The sequence below is a fragment of the Crinia signifera genome, chromosome 5, assembly GCF_055691185.1.
Source record: "Crinia signifera chromosome 5, ASM5569118v1, whole genome shotgun sequence".
In the NCBI taxonomy this organism is placed as follows: domain Eukaryota; kingdom Metazoa; phylum Chordata; class Amphibia; order Anura; family Myobatrachidae; genus Crinia; species Crinia signifera.
The window spans coordinates 61,055,902-61,072,513 of NC_139221.1; the positions used below are offsets into that span (position 1 = coordinate 61,055,902).

A 16,612-nucleotide genomic window follows, 5' to 3' on the forward strand; every position below is an offset into this window, starting at 1 on the left:
GGCTGTCTTAGGTGATAAGTTAGAGCAACAATAGATGCAAACAAACTTCTATCCAAATAAAATGATAATGTGACACAAGGCATCTTAAGGTAAGTCCAGGCTTTAGGGAAGGGTGGCTGGGTGTTTTTATTCGGGATTGGTTGTAAAAATGACTTCATGCTTAAATTCTTTATACAGGTGAATTGTGGACATTGCATTGTAAATAATGTACATTTGTCTGAGTTGTTTAAATACAGATGTGTCCTACTACATCTAGCCCCATTGCGCCATGCTGTCCGCGATGCCTGTTGTGAGTGAAGCCACCAGGTCCCATGCAACTGTAATGTTGTCACATTAGTGTGACTAGGATGTACAAGGAGAATCTGATTTAATAAGACACTTTTTTTTTTTCAAATTGAAGTCAGTTTACAGGGCAGAACAGAATGTGTATTGTGTGTAGCGATGCCAGTCCCAGGGCATTTATTTCAATCCCGGGATTTGGGATTGAAAAATGCTCAATTCCGGGATTGGCGTACCTAATTAAAAAAAAAACTCCCATGACCCCTCCCCCCCCCCCCCCCCCCCCCACCCCAACTGACCGCCGCACACATCTACTTACGTAGGTGGGAGTGGGGCAGGCGCTGCAGCTGGTAAGCTTGGTAGGGAGTGCGGGGCTGCCGCACTGAGCGGCCGGGGTAACGGGCAGGTGGCGAGTGAGTGCTCCCTGCGCAGCGTGACCTTAAACTTCATGTCTCACTGTGCAGAGGTGCGTGCCGTATCAGGAACAGCCGGGCAGCGTTTGAGCAAGTGCTCAGACACTGTCCGGCATTAGACTGCGTATGCGCAATCTAATCCCGAAATCCTGGTATTGGAAACTGTAATCCCGGAATTGAAATTCTAGTGATTTTGGGAGCAAATCCCAAAATCCCAGGATTGGCCACCCTAATTGTGTGCAATTCTGGTATTAATATGAATTTAATCTGCAGAGTCTCCTCATGCATTACGTTGTGACTAAGATGCATTTTGGCAAACAAATACCCTATGATAGCAGAGTTTCACGCAATCTGGTGTGCCAAGAGGGGCTGTTTGGGGTGACAGCAGTGAAAATGTATTGCATTGTATTACCAATCAAGTCAGTATGTTGGATAAAAGAGATGAATATTTATTTCCTTATCGCCCTGCACCAGAGCAGACATTGTTGAGCTTGCGGATGACCTAATAGACTTTGCAGAATATTCTTTATGAAGTTTGGCTTGTGACTAATTCGGATTTTTCTTTAAAGAAACTGTAGGAGTTGTATTTTTGCGGGGTCTGATCTGCTATTGCTGTGACCTGTTTCATACAGACACACTGGTTTGTCACTCTTTTGTACTAGTGCAGTTAAACAATAAAGCAATTGATAGTTTAAAAAAAATTCTACACGCTGCCAAGTGAGAAACCTGATGTGACAAAGTGAAACCTTATGACTGTGCCTGTGTTCCTTCAACAGCATATAGTGCAATTGTTAACTGGGTTCTGCAGTAGCGTCTCTGTCATACCCATATAAGGATTATCCTTTTGCAGCGAGTAAGATCCTGGAATGTTTTCCTTTATGAGGTTCTATGGAGACACTTCATAGCCATTCTGTATCCCAGCTGCATGGTGCAATAATCACTTTGTATTCACCCACAGTCTCCAGTTGTGGGTGAAAGGTGTGAATTGGTATTCGACATTGCTGCATCTTTCAAATGCTGACAACGACACCACATCTCGCACCCTTCACCCACTTGACCAAATTTTTGTGCCCCCTGCCACACGCAGCTCAGCGGTGATTACAAGCTGTGTGCATGTGCACAGCATCTATTCACGGGAGGCTGGGGGCATGTCCAGCAGCTCCATACAGTGCCGGCCATACCCTCCATAGTGACACAAAATAGGCATGGCTTCGCGATTGCAGGCATGCATAAATCCACGCCCACTTTTTCATCGAAGCCACACCCCTTTCTGGGGCCGTACATGGTGGCCTGCCTAGGAATCCTGACAAGTTTATTTTTGTTGGGCGGTATTGTATAGGTTAGGAGTACATTAAGTAAACCAGGCAGACACATTACAAGACACATGTAAAACCCTGCTGACATGTGAATATATAAATTTTTTCCATGCATGCAGTTTTGGAGCAACGTGCGCCTGACTTACTTCCTGCTGTGCATCACGCCCCTTGTCTTTACAACTTGTTCCTGATTCCTTGCACACAATAACATCCACTCTTCTACTTCCCACGATGAGAAAGGCCTCCCAGGTGACGTTTGATTGGCAGCCAAGGCAAAGTGTGAGGTCAGCAACTGTGATTACTGCACATTTTGTAAATTGATTCTTTCCCAAGTGCAGGGAAAGCATTTGCCTGTAAATTGCTAATGTTTAGCACAATACACTTATGGGAACTGGCAGTGCTGAAGTAGGCTATATATATGTAACAGCTGGCAGTATCCGTTGATTATCTGTAAGTTCTACACCTGTTAAGGGATCAATAACACTGTACTTATGCAATATCTAATGTAAGAAGTTTGACTTTGCAAGCTGTTTGGAAATACAATTCCCATTCTGCTGGATTGCCTAGCTCAGGGAAGCCACAATCATTCATTTTATATTTGCCTGCTAAGTGCTCTGTCAAAAAATTGCATTGCACTGCTTGTTAAGACAACCAAACATAATAAAGAAGTTGTTCAATGGTCTAAAACGTCAAGAAACTTTTAAGAATGACCAATATTTAGTGTCAAATTTATTTTTAATAGGCATATTTTCTTTAAAAATGTGACCCCTGAATCTTAACATTTGAATCTGAATCGGAAATACAAAATTCAGAAATTTGAATCGGAAATACAAAATTCAGAAATTTGAATCGGAAATACAAAATTCAGAAATTTGAATCGGAAATACAAAATTCAGAAATTTGAATCGGAAATACAAAATTCAGAAATTTGAATCGGAAATACAAAATTCAGAAATTTGAATCGGAAATACAAAAATCAAGTTAGGGGTTTCCTCTGGATCCACAATGAGTAGGACTATGAGTAAGGCAACACAATGAAATCTGGAAACTGAAATAACTGTAAATGACTGCAGAAAGAGGGCAACGAGGACATGATGGAACACAGGCCAGCACCTGAAATGAGTGGATGTACGGTAAATTAGGGTTAAAAAAAAAGTCTAAAAAGAGAGCAGAAAAGGCAATTTTACGTTTTTTTTTTTTACATTCACACCAGCATGTCAAGTAGCCGCACATCGTAAATTGTACATGAAATTCTATCCTATATAATGAAAGGCTAACCATGCTCCTCACCTCTATGGGGCAGAGCCGGCCCTAGGTATAGGCAAATGTCTAGGGCATTCCACATGCCTTGGGGCATGCATGCTAAGCCTAGGGTCGGCTCAGCTTGACAGGTGCAGGGGTGCTTCTGTCAATTGGCAAATGTCGTGCCTCCTATCCCAGGCTGACTCGAGGTGCCTGCTGCATGGTAGGTTTTTAAAAAGGGGATATGGCCATGGTGCACCATGATTAGGTCATGCCCCTGAGTTTGTGTGTGACTGGAGGGGGCAGCGTGTGTGTTTGGACTGGAGGAGGCAGACTGTATGTGCAAAGTGTTAAAGATGGGAAGGAAGCTTTGCTTGTCACAGGTACCTTGAGTAGCTGCTTATGGAGCACATGGGTCCTTCTTCCCTGGGGGGGGTATTCAATGAAGTGCATTTTTTTTCCCCTAGTAGAAAAAAAAGTGCACTTTTTTTTTTTACGTTTACGTCAACTTTAGGTTCAACCTATTCAATCAAAGTGCCTATTTTTCAACTTGTCAAAAAATTCTGCACGGGCAAAAAATACGTGGATTGGCAAATTACTTGCTGTTCCACATTTTTTTTTTTATGAAACTGTGGCCATTTTCAACTGGTTTTTAGTCATTCTACTGCCAATGCCATTTCAACAAAACACAAACGTGACTGAAAACCGTTCCAAGACTGATGCAATTGAATAGTAATGTTTCAAATTAGCCCAGTTTTTTCAGCTAGCTGATAAAAATGGACTAATTGAATACCCCCCTGCCATTTTGATGGACTGGTATTTGGTTAATAAGCTGAAAATAAGAAAATTTTTAATCTTAAATGGGAAAAAGCTAATTTTCCCTACTCTGTACAAACCGTCATAGACATAGATAGGGGTTTTTTTGTTTTTGTTTTTTCATTTTAAAAAAGTCTTTTGTTTTTTTTTGTGTGTTTTTATATGTATACAATTACCAGGGAAAAGGGTAAAAAAGCAATATCCTAAATAGCCCTATAAAGAAGCCCCCGCATGGGAAGATTTGTAAGATTTTTGTCACCACAAGAAAAAAGTCCTTATAGCATTCATATGTATGTCTACTCACCAGATTTGGGCAAAACATATATAATCTATTGACTGATTATAATATATGGATTAGCAGTTGGGAGGAAGGCAGCTATAAACTCAGAAAATAAGGCAGTATATGTAATGCAGCATATTCACAAAGTACTATTCAGCGTGGATGTGCAGAACACCTCCACAATGTCTCATCAAAGAAGAATGCTGAGTTTCCAGAACAAGGACTCTTCCTGGTCAACAATCTGTTGTCAAGTGATAGAATGTCAGTGGTAGTAGAGATGAATGGCTGCCCGCAGCATTTTTCTCTTCCCTCCCTAGTATCTCCACTGTTGCAATCTCCATATAGTAACAGCAGGATGGAGCACACAATGAGACCCAACCGTATCCTGGTGCATTTCCTCCTGCAGTGATTAGAAAAGCAATGCCAGTAACTGATAAGTCATCACCTTTCAATATTTCCTCCAGTGACTCTTAAGAATCTTAAGTACTCACCAGAGGTCTAGCTTGGAGGGGTTGGTGGGAAGGTCACAGGTGGAGGCAGAAAGTTGTGCTTTAACGGCCTAGATGAGAAAGTACAAGTGTTGTAGGCCGAAAAGGGGATGCTAAATCCAATTAGAAATGCCACGTCACAGTTGCCACGGTGAGGGTTTGCTTTCCCCCTGCCTGACGCCGACGGAGGGGGGGGGAGGACGGTGTTGCATAGCTGAGTGCTATGCAAAGCCGTCCTGAAAGCCGCTCATCTGCTGGTATAACCAGCAGATGAATGGCTTTCTCGGCGATGTTGTGGGAGCGCGCAGCAGCAGCGCTCATCACTGGGGCACACACACTGGGCGGCTTTGAGCTGAAAGCCGCTCAAACCTGCTGTTTTGAGCGATTTTCAGCTCAAAGTCGCCTGGTGTTTAATGGCTGATTTGGGCATCTTTTTTTAAGTAAAAAACCCATATAAAGCAAATGAAGTCTGTTTAATTACAAAAGAATTGACTGAAAAAAATTGAATAATGCATATATTCTGTAATATCCTGGAATGCAAGTGATACGTGGTGCGATTAGCCGTGAGAACAGCTCTCAAGACCAGACTCGCCCCTATTTGAATCAATGCCTAATTTGATTTAATATTTAAAGTTTTACTAATGTTAATTGCTAAGAAAAACACGTAGTTTGAATCAATATACCATGTGATGAGTCCTCTTTATTTTTCAGACCTAAGGGGAAAAAAATTCCCCTTTTACATATTGCTTGCAATAAAACAATATTTGCTCCTTGAGTAAAAGCAGACATTTCGGTACTTGTGACTTATCTGGGCGCCCGATGTTGAAATTGTATGCCAGTACCCTAAGCATGCGATTTGATGCGATTTCCCTTGAAGAGAAAATCGCTGTTGCATTGTATGCTATTGTATTGCATGCGATGCGATTTGATGCGATTTTAATATGTACAGGCACCCAGATGCCTGTTTCATATGTGAAATGGCCCCCCAGACCCCATTTTTAATTGTATACCCACCCTGATGGCTAAACGACCCCCATTATTAAAGCCACCCCACTATCAACGACAACCCAAAGCGTGGCGAGCGCAGCGGTTCGCGTCCTCCGACCTTTTCATACCCCCACAATCCACGTCGGCGTGGAGTTGATTTTATATAGTGTGGCGAGCGCAGCGAGCCACCAAGCCCGAAGCGTGGCGAGCGCACGTGGATACCTTCACAGCTATAAGCGTCCCCTCGCGGGCTTCACAGGTATCCGCGTGCGCTCGCCACGCTTCGGTCTCGGCGGCTCGCTGCGCTCGCCACACTATATAAAATCAACTCCACGCCAACGTGGATAGTGGGGGTATGAAAAGGTCGGAGGACGCGCACCGCCGCCCCTCGCGGGCTCGCTGCGTTCGCCACGCTTCGGGTTGGCGTTGATAGTGGGGTGGCGTTAACAATGGGGGGCATTTAGCCATCAGGGTGGGAATACAATTAAAAATGGGGTCTGGGGGGCCATTTCACATATGAAACAGGCATCTGGGTGCCTTCACATATTAAAATCGCGTCAAATCGCATCGCATGCAATCTGATTGTATGCAATGCGATTTGACGCGATTTTTAGGTGCGATGAAGAAAATCGGGCGCCCAGATAAGTCACAAGTACCGACATTTCAGTTAGCAAAGCATGGCAGCCTTTTTTCCCTGAAAGTAACAGCTGGGCTCTTTAAGCTGTGTACACACGGTGCAATTTGGGCTATTGATTTTGAATATATAATTCAAATTGATAGCAGTTAGTGCAAATCGCATCATGTTTTATCGCACCTGATCGCGATTTGATCCCGATTCTCGGCCCTGCAACATTGGAATCGAAAGTAGAAATAGTCTGTGCAGCACAGTCTATTTCTACTATCTCGGAATGCTGCTCTCCCCCCCCCCCCCCCCCCCCCCCCTTCCTCGCCATCCCTCCCCTCCCTGCCAGCTTGTTCCGGCACCCCGGATTGCACCATGTGTAAACACCACTAATCTGTGTATACACGGTGCAATTTGGGTTATCGACAGCACTGTGTTTTGCCACACCTGATCGCGAATCGAAAGGAGAAATAGACTGCGCAGCCTGTGCTCTGCCCCTTACCCCTCGCCGTCCCTCCCTCCCTGCCAGCCGAGGCCTCTAGGTCCTGGTGATCACCATTATCGCACTGTGTGTACACACCATTACACTTTTGTATATCGTGTCTGCTCCATATTTATTTATGGCTTGTATTTTCACAGTTGCTGTGATTTTCATCACAGGGAAAGCTGGTGAAGCCCATATACCTGTATACGAGTTTGGAGATTTCAGCTGATTGAAAAAAAAACTAATCAGAACCTCCCCAGCCTCATGTTGGGGGCAGCATGCACAGCAATAGCACTGCTTGTATAAGCCACTATTACAAATACAAAGTGTAAATGATCCCGAACATAGATTAGAATTGAAATTGTTCACTTCAGCTTGGCTGACTAGATTGATTGATAATTAGGAGCACTAGCCGCAGGGTTGCAGGCAAATCAATGAAACTTTTAATTAATTTATTTAATGAACCTATGGTATTTTTTTTACTAAATTCAGTTGATCATCCCAAATCTAAATCTCCCTGCACATTTTACCTCTGCATTACTTGCACTGTAACAGTTATACCCCTCTTGCACTACTCTAATAACCCCGGGTTATTGTTTGATTAACCCAGGACGTAGCTCTGTGTAAAAGGGCTGACCCAAGTTCAGTGACTCCACAATCTAGCCCAGGTAGCTACCCTAGTTGGTCCAGGAAGGTTATGGGGGCAGTGTGTCGGTGAATGTGACTCGGGTCATTTGACCCGAGTCACATTCACTGCCGCATTTATAGTGCTTGGAGTTCCCCATTTAAGGCAGATCTATGCCCGGCAATATCCCTGGTCCAGCCAGCAGTGTAAAAGTGTCTCTATCAACCAGGACATGGCTTGAAATAATTGTTCAATGACCTGGGCCGGACCCATATGTAAGTGCTTACATACTGTTGTACCACTTGCATGTTTTTGCTTCAGATTTGATAATCCTGACATAGGCCGTTCCTTTTTTTCTTTTCATTTCTGTTTTTACTATGCGTATAAATAAATCTTTTATAAGAAGAATCCTTTGGTTTCTGCTGCTGTGCTGTTTCTTTTGGTATTATATGATTGCTGATGTAGAAATGTTTATAAACCTTGCTATGTTTTGTATCGTAAGTCACTTTTCTTATTTTGTTCGGGTGCCAGACGCGTTCCCGACAGTAATTTACCCGACGTCTGGATCCCGACTGTCAAAACGCAGACAGCCGGGTGCCCGACGGCCACCCGCTATTTTCCCATAGAGGGAGAAATAGAATAGGGTGCTCGCGTAGCCCCCGCAAGGGGCTTTTTTGCGCTCGCCATGCTGTCTGAGTCCGGGCAGTCGGGATAATGACTGTCGGGATCCCGACTGTCGGAACCCCATACCACACCCTTTTGTTCATGGGGTCAGAATTTACTTATTTGCCGGGCGCCCAACGGAGCAATTACATTTTTGCTCCATTCGGGAGTGAATAGCCGCCGGTGACTGCATTCCCCATCTTCCAACTGTGTGAGTACGGTACGGGGCATTTCCGCATCCACTAGTGGTGACCCAGCTGACCGGGATCCTCCTTATATGAAAGGTGACCCTGTAAAGATACCTTTATGCAAATGTACACTAACCCCACTGTGTGAGTGAAGGTACGCATTTTTTTTCTGGGAACATTATACCCTTTTTAGGCATACCCTCCAATCAGTCTTTGTTGTTTTGTTTATTGTTCTACCCTCTATGAGAATCATGACACTGATCACCTCCTACTGACTGGTCTGGTTGAATCCAATGGATAGAACATTACTTGTGGGCTAACAGAATCCCATGCCTACACCACAGGTCTTCAACCTGTGGCCCTCCAGATGTTGTGGAACTACATGTCCCATAATGCCCTGACTGTTTTGTCATGCTCTTATAGGAAAAAAATGTGGCAATGCATGTTGGAACATGTAGTTTCACAACATCTGGAGGGCAACAGGTGGAAGGCCCATGGCCTATACAAACATTGTTTCCCTACTGGAGGATTTTGTGGCGGTCCTCATTTGAATGTGTCGCCGCAGGAATTAGGTTTGCACCTTGGGACTATTTCTTTCTTTATTCGTTTACTACAATAGTATGTCCATATGGATCTCATGGGTTAGTTACCAGGCAATACTTTAGGGAATACTGATTACTCCAGAACAACATATTCCAGGTCATTCAGTCTCTTTGCTACCAAGACCGCAGTAATAACGGGTCCAAAGCAATAAAAAAAAGCAGAATAGAAGTTTTAAAACCATATAGGGTATAATGATATGGCTGACCGATAATTGAGCAGTGGTAAGAGATATGATAGTCCAGAATATGTTATTATTTTCAGAAATGACAGATTTAGAAAACTTGCCAGGGACAAGGAGCTCAGAGATTCAGGATACTCGGAGAAGGTCAAGGAGTTTATTCCAGGAACCCTATGTAAATGCAGGAGCCTAGAGACTGGCTTCACTGAAGTGATGAAGCTAAGTATCCATGATCCAACCGATGGGAAATATCCCAGCAAGGTAGCTTGGCAGCAAATTTCTATTTAAAGTATAGTAATTAGCACCTAATGAGCTACAGCTGGGAAGGGAACCCACAGCTACTGACATTGCAAATGATAGTCACGTCAGCAAAAAAAGTGATGGAAATTAAAGAATTCCGTTCAACGCAGAAACCAACATTATGAATTCTGGATCGTGACAGGCTTGCCATCTCTCCACAGACAAGTTGGGAAGTATGCCTCATTGACCTGCACTGGTGTACGCGGCAATGAATCGGCATTTAGGTGGGCGGAAACGGTTGTATAGAACTTGTAGAGAGCTAGATATGGCCTTGGGGCAGTTTACAAATCACTTTCTCTATGCATGGATCAGAAGTGTTGGGCGGTTTTATTTGTCGTGTTTATGCTTGGAGCGCTCTATAGGTTTTCTCAGCAAGTTATACCTCTGGATAGAACAATATTTACTCTGCAATCGGTAACCGCTAGTGGCCACGGTAACACGAGAAACAATGGGTTCTAGTGTTTTACTTGTTTTGCTGGTATGGGGTGTGTGCAGTGAGCTTGTGGGGATCCTTCCATTGCTGCTATAGTTCACGTTCTCCTCCTGGCATTGGAGGAATAAAACCATTGATAAATGATTTCAGTATGTTTTACCTATTTTAGACAACTATGCAATCAGGTACCATCTTTACCACATACACATTTGTGTCTGATAAAAACCAAAAGGATAAATTCTTATTGATTTATTATAAGAGAACAGTGTTGTTCTATGTAGAGATGATAGAAACATAGAATTTGACGGCAGATAAGAACCACTTGGCCCATCTAGTCTGCCCCTTTTTTAAACATGTTACCTCAAACCATATTTGATCCTTATTTTTTTGTAAGGATATCAATATGCCTATCCCAAGCATGTTTAAATTGTACTACTGTATTTGCGTCTACCACCTCTGTTGGGAGGCTATTCCACTTATCTACTACTCTTTCTGTGAAGTAATTCTTCCTCAAATTTCCCCTGAATCTTCCTCCCTCTAGTTTCAGTGCATGTCCTCGTGTTCTGCTGCTCCTCTTCCTGTGAAGAATGTCTCCCACCTGTACCTTGTTAAAACCCTTGATATATTTGAAAGTTGGTATATGATGGTATCACTTTAAACCGTTACAAAACTGGTGACCGGAGGCAATCTGGAAACTTGGGTGTCAGCACAGGTTGCGTATCCCTTATCCAAAATGCTCGGGACCAGAAGCATTTTGGATAACAGATTATCCTGTATTTTGGAATATTTTTATATTTCAATTAGGTATCTTGAGTTTATGTTGTATAAACACATCAAACACATGAAATGCACACAGATGTATTTTATTTGTGCATGAAACAAAGTTTGTGTACAATCTCAGACCCAGAATTTGAATACTGAGCAATCATTTCTTGCACATTTATTGCCAGTTACAGATCCTGTCCCCAGTAGTGCCAGTTACAGATCCTGTCCCCAGTAGTGCCAGTTACAGATCCTGTCCCCAGTAGTGCCAGTTACAGATCCTGTCCCCAGTAGTGCCAGTTACAGATCCTGTCCCCAGTAGTGCCAGTTACAGATCCTGTCCCCAGTAGTGCCTGTACTATTTGGGGATTATTGTTCCACCAGAGTGCTCAGAATGAGAGAATATCCTTTTGCAGGAGGCTACTCATAAGATTCTGACCTTTATTCTTCAAGTGAGCAGACCACTCTCTCTAGTGTTATACACAGAATGGAAGTTGTTCAGATCCGTTTATAAACTGAAACAGGTGCTTGACAGAGCGGTGTTTCTTATGCTGTGTACACACGGTGAGATTTAACATTAGATTTTGACTATATAGTCAAGTGGGTCCAGCAAGCCACCCCTTGCACTGTGATCCTGCTCCCCATCAGCAGTAGCACTGAGCCGCTACCACCACGGGAAAGAATTCCCTGACAGCAGCTCAACATGCTGGCTTAATTTCTCCTGCTCCATGCATATGCAAGGGGGATGTGTTTTCATAACGTATCCCCTCGCAACCATGATTCGGCGGGGGGGCACCACAACTGCTCGGTAAGTTGCGAACTTTTTTGCTTTTTTTTTTTTTCAAAGTGCCGGGATACGGAGGATAGCGCCCCCCCCCCCCCCCCCCCCCCCCCCCCCCCCCCCGTGTTTTGATTGGCCCACAGGCCAATCAATCAAACTCAATGGATGACCATCGATAGGTAAAAATATTGATGGTCATCTATTGCATAGTTTATCACTATCGATGGCCAGTTGCAGTATTGCCATCGATGGCAATGGCAACGATGGCCATCCCTACATCAGAGACCAGCAATAAAGGAAAAAGCAGTTGCCTGCAGTGTATAGGTTCCTCAAGACCAAAATGACACTATGTACAGTAGGTTATATAAGGTAATGGAGAATTAAATATGACAGATGGTTAACAGCTGAAGACATACCACTGAATGGATGGCAGTAGGAGATACAAGGTAACCTTTTAGATTCAGCAGGAGCGCATTAAAGCAAATGTAGGGAAGAAAAAAAAAGTTATACGTTTTGGATTGTATCAATTAAAAAATCCAATTTGCATTTATTTGCCTAATCTCTAATTCTTTATGCAAAAGTCATCCCCGTCTCGGCCCCATTCCATGCCACTGGCTCTACTCCGTGTCGCCATTCTTCCAGCTGTAGAAGTGTCTGCCTGGGAATCTGTACTGGTATGCGCCCATTCTGCGTACAGGTCCAGGACATCTGAAATCAGATCCATACACACACGATCCAGTAGTGTGTGGGCAGAGATGCACATTGTCTGGGAGGTGAATGTTATGGACATAAGGGGCATTCGGCATATTATGCACTAGATGCAATTAAGTTGACATTCTGTATAGGTTACAGCAATTAACACATTTACATTAACAGCCTGCAACTTGATATACTGTTCTCCCATCTAGAGATCACATTGATTCTCGCACTGGCAGCTAGAACGCCTTGCAATATCTTGGCACTCCTCACGGTACGTGGGAGTTACTGGCAGAAATATATATATATGCCAGCACAATGGAACATGACATAAAACAGTGCAGAGATAACCTGTACCTAACAGGCCTGCACAGTTTTATGATGTGCAAGATAATCTATCCCTGCTGATCATTGTGTTTTCGTCATTCGTATTTTTTATTGTCATTTTAATTCTGTGTATCCTTTAAATTTGGTTTCAAAATGTTCCGTGTTTGAGTAGTAGATTCTGACTTTGAGCTATATGCTGTAAATCACTTCCCCTTCTGCTCACAAATGCGTATAAAGGTTTATAATGTCTATCTTTACCCGCTACAGCATGCACAAGGAGCCAGAGCGCTGGGAACACATAAATAAGCTTCAGCTGTCTTAAGCATAGGATAGATATACTGTGACAAAAGGCAGCACAGTATACATTGGGATCCATGATTGGTAGGTCAGTGTGCTCTATAGAGGGCAGACTGGCAGTCGGCGTGTCCTATCCACAATGCTTGTAAAATCAGATCATAAAACCTAGTGTGTAATAACAATCCTGTCCTGAAACTTGAGGCCAGGAATTATGCATTTAATATTCAGCAATGCAGGCGAGGCGTGAGACTTTGGGAGGAGGTGTCTGCGCAAATATTTATTTTCTTCACTTGGACACTGCTGTTCTCACAGACACATGTACCAAATACCAATACAATAAAATATGCCTATAGCTTGCATAGGTGAATATTTTGGATAGAAAATTATCCCATGTCTGTTTCCATATGGTGCTATAAATGTGTTTCAATGATGGTAAGATGAAAATTTATGCTGATATGCTGTCTTTTTGAAACCTCTAAGTCATATTTCCATTATGCAAACCTTCTGTGCTCATGATTAGTATTCTGTATTGGCAGTAATGATAACCTTGGGAAATAATCCACCACCGTGGGTCAGCTGCTTGGCCAGCTCCTTCACCACTCTTCCAGGCTTCACATTACTGAACCTAGATTTGAGCGGACATTGCAGCTTACCGAGCAGATCAAAATCAAGGTCTATGTCCCATACAGTATGTAATACCCCTTTCACACCAGCCTAAATTCCCGGGTTGGGTCTGGGAACAACCCGGGACTAGAGCTGGTGTGAAAGGTTCCAGGGACAAATTCCCAGGTAAAATTGCCGGCAATTCAACCCTGCTAGGTAGCAGGGCTGCTCCCGGGTCCTTCCAGGGTTGCTGGCTGGTGTGAAAGATGCAGGGACATGTCCCCCCTTCCTGTGTTGCCTCTGCTAATGCTGATTTGCTAGCAGGGCAATTTCCTGTTGTTGTGGACGCTCACAGACACGCCCAGAGGCAGAATACAGCATGCAGGGAGACACTGTGTATGTTCTCTGGCACCACAGACCCCAGAAGTGCGTTTTAACCCCTGAAAGCCAAGAATGTCTGCACTGGCAATCACACAGCATAAAGGAAGACACTGTGCAAGCTCTGTGGCACAACAGACCCCAGCAGTGCTATGTCAACCCTGAAAGCCTGCAATGTCTGCAAAGGCCCTCCCTCCCTCTCTCCCTTTACCCCTCTCCCTAATTACCTCATCTGTGAGCCTAAAAAGGCCATTTTCAATGATATTCTCATAGAAATGCAGGGTCATCCCGGGTTCAGTGTAAAAGGTGCTGACCCGGGTTGTCCCTGCTTCAAAAGCATGTGTGAATGTGTCCCAACCCGGGATTTTTCCTGCTTGTCCCTTGAATTTAACTCCCGGGTTGGTCTCTGCGTTTCTGGTGTGAAAGGGGTATAATTAACATTCCTGAAGCATTGCCTGTGATTTTTGTCTTCATTGGATACGTGGGTCACGTTATCTTGGTCACAAAATATATACCAGCACTGTGCAGGTGGCAATCTCTTTTACTAGAGATTTCATTTGCAAGTTGGAAGTATTTATGGTATTTTGTCCTGCACCGGGCTAGCACAGTATAGTGATCCTGCTAAGCGTGTACGTTATTATGTATCCACTGTTTGATTTTTCTCATCCAAGAGTCAGACATGGCTGCTGCTCTGGTACGATGAAAGGACTAATAAATCATACATACAGGATACATTTATTCTTGTAACACAAATATAATGGAATCAAATCACATGTGATAATATATTAAACTATAAATGCATTTATTTATTGAGAATGGGAAGTCAGGGGATTGTACATAATGATCTATTATCTTTGTAGAAATATTATTAACCTAAAGTTCGATTGATATATTTTATTAGTTTAAGTCAAATAAACACATTTTATTTCCTCGTTATTTGTGTGACAAATCCCACTGTGCACACAGCATAAACCTCCAGTGCTCAGAAAAGTAAGATCTACTGTAGGAGTCATCTAGGGCAAGCTCTACTGTAGGAGTCATCTTGTGAGGTTCTGTTCTTTAAAACACTGGAGTTGCAAACCCTGGGTTCTCATAGAACGGTCCTTCCTAACTGACCTATGTTTTGCTGATCTCACTGATTTGTTTTGGCTGCTCCGGTGTGGTCCGGCTGTGATTAGGTCCACGTTGTCTGTCTGGCATAAAATTATTTCCGCCAATGAAAAAGAATCTCTTCCTGGCCCTAATCTATCTCTCGTTACTGTTGCTTCCCTAATTCCATATCTCTGACTCAATTCCTGGTCTTCCCTTGGTGTAGTTCACTAGAAAGATTTGTTCCCTTCAGTAGCTTAATGACATTTTCTGAACTACGATCTAAATTTGAGATCCCTAAATAAGATTTCTTCAATTGAGACACTGGCTTCATGCTTACTTAGGTAGCCCTGGGGCTCACCCTGTGGTTCCCAAGTTGTTGTACTCCTGGCTATCCTTCCCTTACCATAAGGTTCAGATCTCTAAATGGTACCAATACACAGTTCTAAGAAAGGAAAGTTACCGGCACATATTAGGTGGGAAGGTGAATTATCTGTAACGCTTTCTGAGGATGAGTGGGATGACCTTTCTTATTTAAAGGTTTCTAAATGTTTAAATCGTTCAGAGATGTTTTATAAACTATACCAGAGGGCGTATTTCACACCCCATCGGCTGCATAGCATTTGGCTTTCTGTTTCCTAACTTTGTTGGAGGCGGTGTGGAGGGATTGGATCTATCCTTCATATATTTTGGGGGTATCCTTTGTTGCGTCCGCTGGTCTGGGATATTCTCTCTTATTAGCACTGTATTGTAAGTTCAAATTTATGCTGACCCCCTGTGTTCACTGTTACATCATGCACCTCATCTCCCGAGTGGTGATAAGTACATTCTCGAACATATCTTGCTACTAAAGCGTCTATTGGACATTTATGGAAATCTACCTCAGCTCCGAGTGTCCAGCCCATAGTTGACAAGGTGCATGAGCACCATCTCTTTGAAGTGGCTATTTGTACTTATTCTCTGCTTTCTCTATTTTTATGAGATGGATTAAGTGGACAGAGTACCACGAGTCGCAAGGTCAATCTCCCTTGACTACTGATACCATTGGTCTATCGTGACTCCATTGCCCTGGATCTGATACTGTCTAGGATCATTGCATATTATATTGTTCTTAGGATGTATACGGTATGGCTGCCCTTGTCCCCCCTCCTCTTGTTTCTGTTTGTCTTGTCCTTATTTTGTCTCACTGTTTTCTTGTTTATATATTGGGATATAGTAAACTGTGTTACTTTGTTATAATTGCTTTACCACTACATATGTGTTAACGTGTCTTTTTCTTGATAACTTGACGGACTTGTACTGGTTTACAGTGTGTATACTGTAGTGTGTACTCTTATACCTTAATAACAATTCAGTATTTTAAAAAATAAAACCACTGGAATTGCCTCAGGTTGAGTGTCACATTTACATTTATGCAACAATTTTTTTTTTTAAATACTTACGTCATAATTTGAATAAGGAGATGGATATTAATAAATGTTGTAGTGATTACATAAATAACATAGAAAATGTCAGCACAAAAATTCTGCTGATATCCATGAGATATAAAATGGTAACAGCTACGGGAAGGAGAAGACCAGGCACTAAGGGGTCATTTAGAAGCTTTAAAGGTGCCCAGACATTGATACATATCAGATCCAATATCTATCCAATTTCCTTTGAAATCCAGAACACACTTAATCATGATCCATGTTCAGGGGTGTTCGGGGTCTGACACTCCGCCCACTACCACACCCCGCCTCCGCAACCCTGATATATTGCA

The 16,612-nt window shown here is 43.0% G+C and overlaps 1 protein-coding gene and 1 long non-coding RNA gene across 4 annotated transcripts in view; one reads left to right on the forward strand and one right to left on the reverse strand.

Annotated features, from left to right (window-relative positions):
- JPH1 (junctophilin 1) overlaps positions 1-16,612 on the forward strand; it is a 101,996-nt gene that overhangs the window by 26,319 nt on the left and 59,065 nt on the right. Inside the window, exon 3 of one of the 3 annotated variants that reach the window (XM_083187312.1) lies at positions 2,128-2,664. The exons of the other annotated variants lie outside the window; for them this stretch is intronic. Coding sequence (XP_083043438.1) covers positions 2,128-2,149 — 22 coding nt within the window. The 3' untranslated portion in view covers positions 2,150-2,664. Of the gene's footprint in view, positions 1-2,127; positions 2,665-16,612 lie in introns of those variants that run through there. 3 annotated transcript variants of the gene reach the window in all.
- LOC146079461 (uncharacterized) lies at positions 4,203-5,085 on the reverse strand. Its single transcript, XR_014474544.1, has 2 exons — positions 4,838-5,085; positions 4,203-4,746 (listed from the first exon to the last, which is right to left on the reverse strand). It is a non-coding gene; the product is annotated as an uncharacterized LOC146079461 (long non-coding RNA).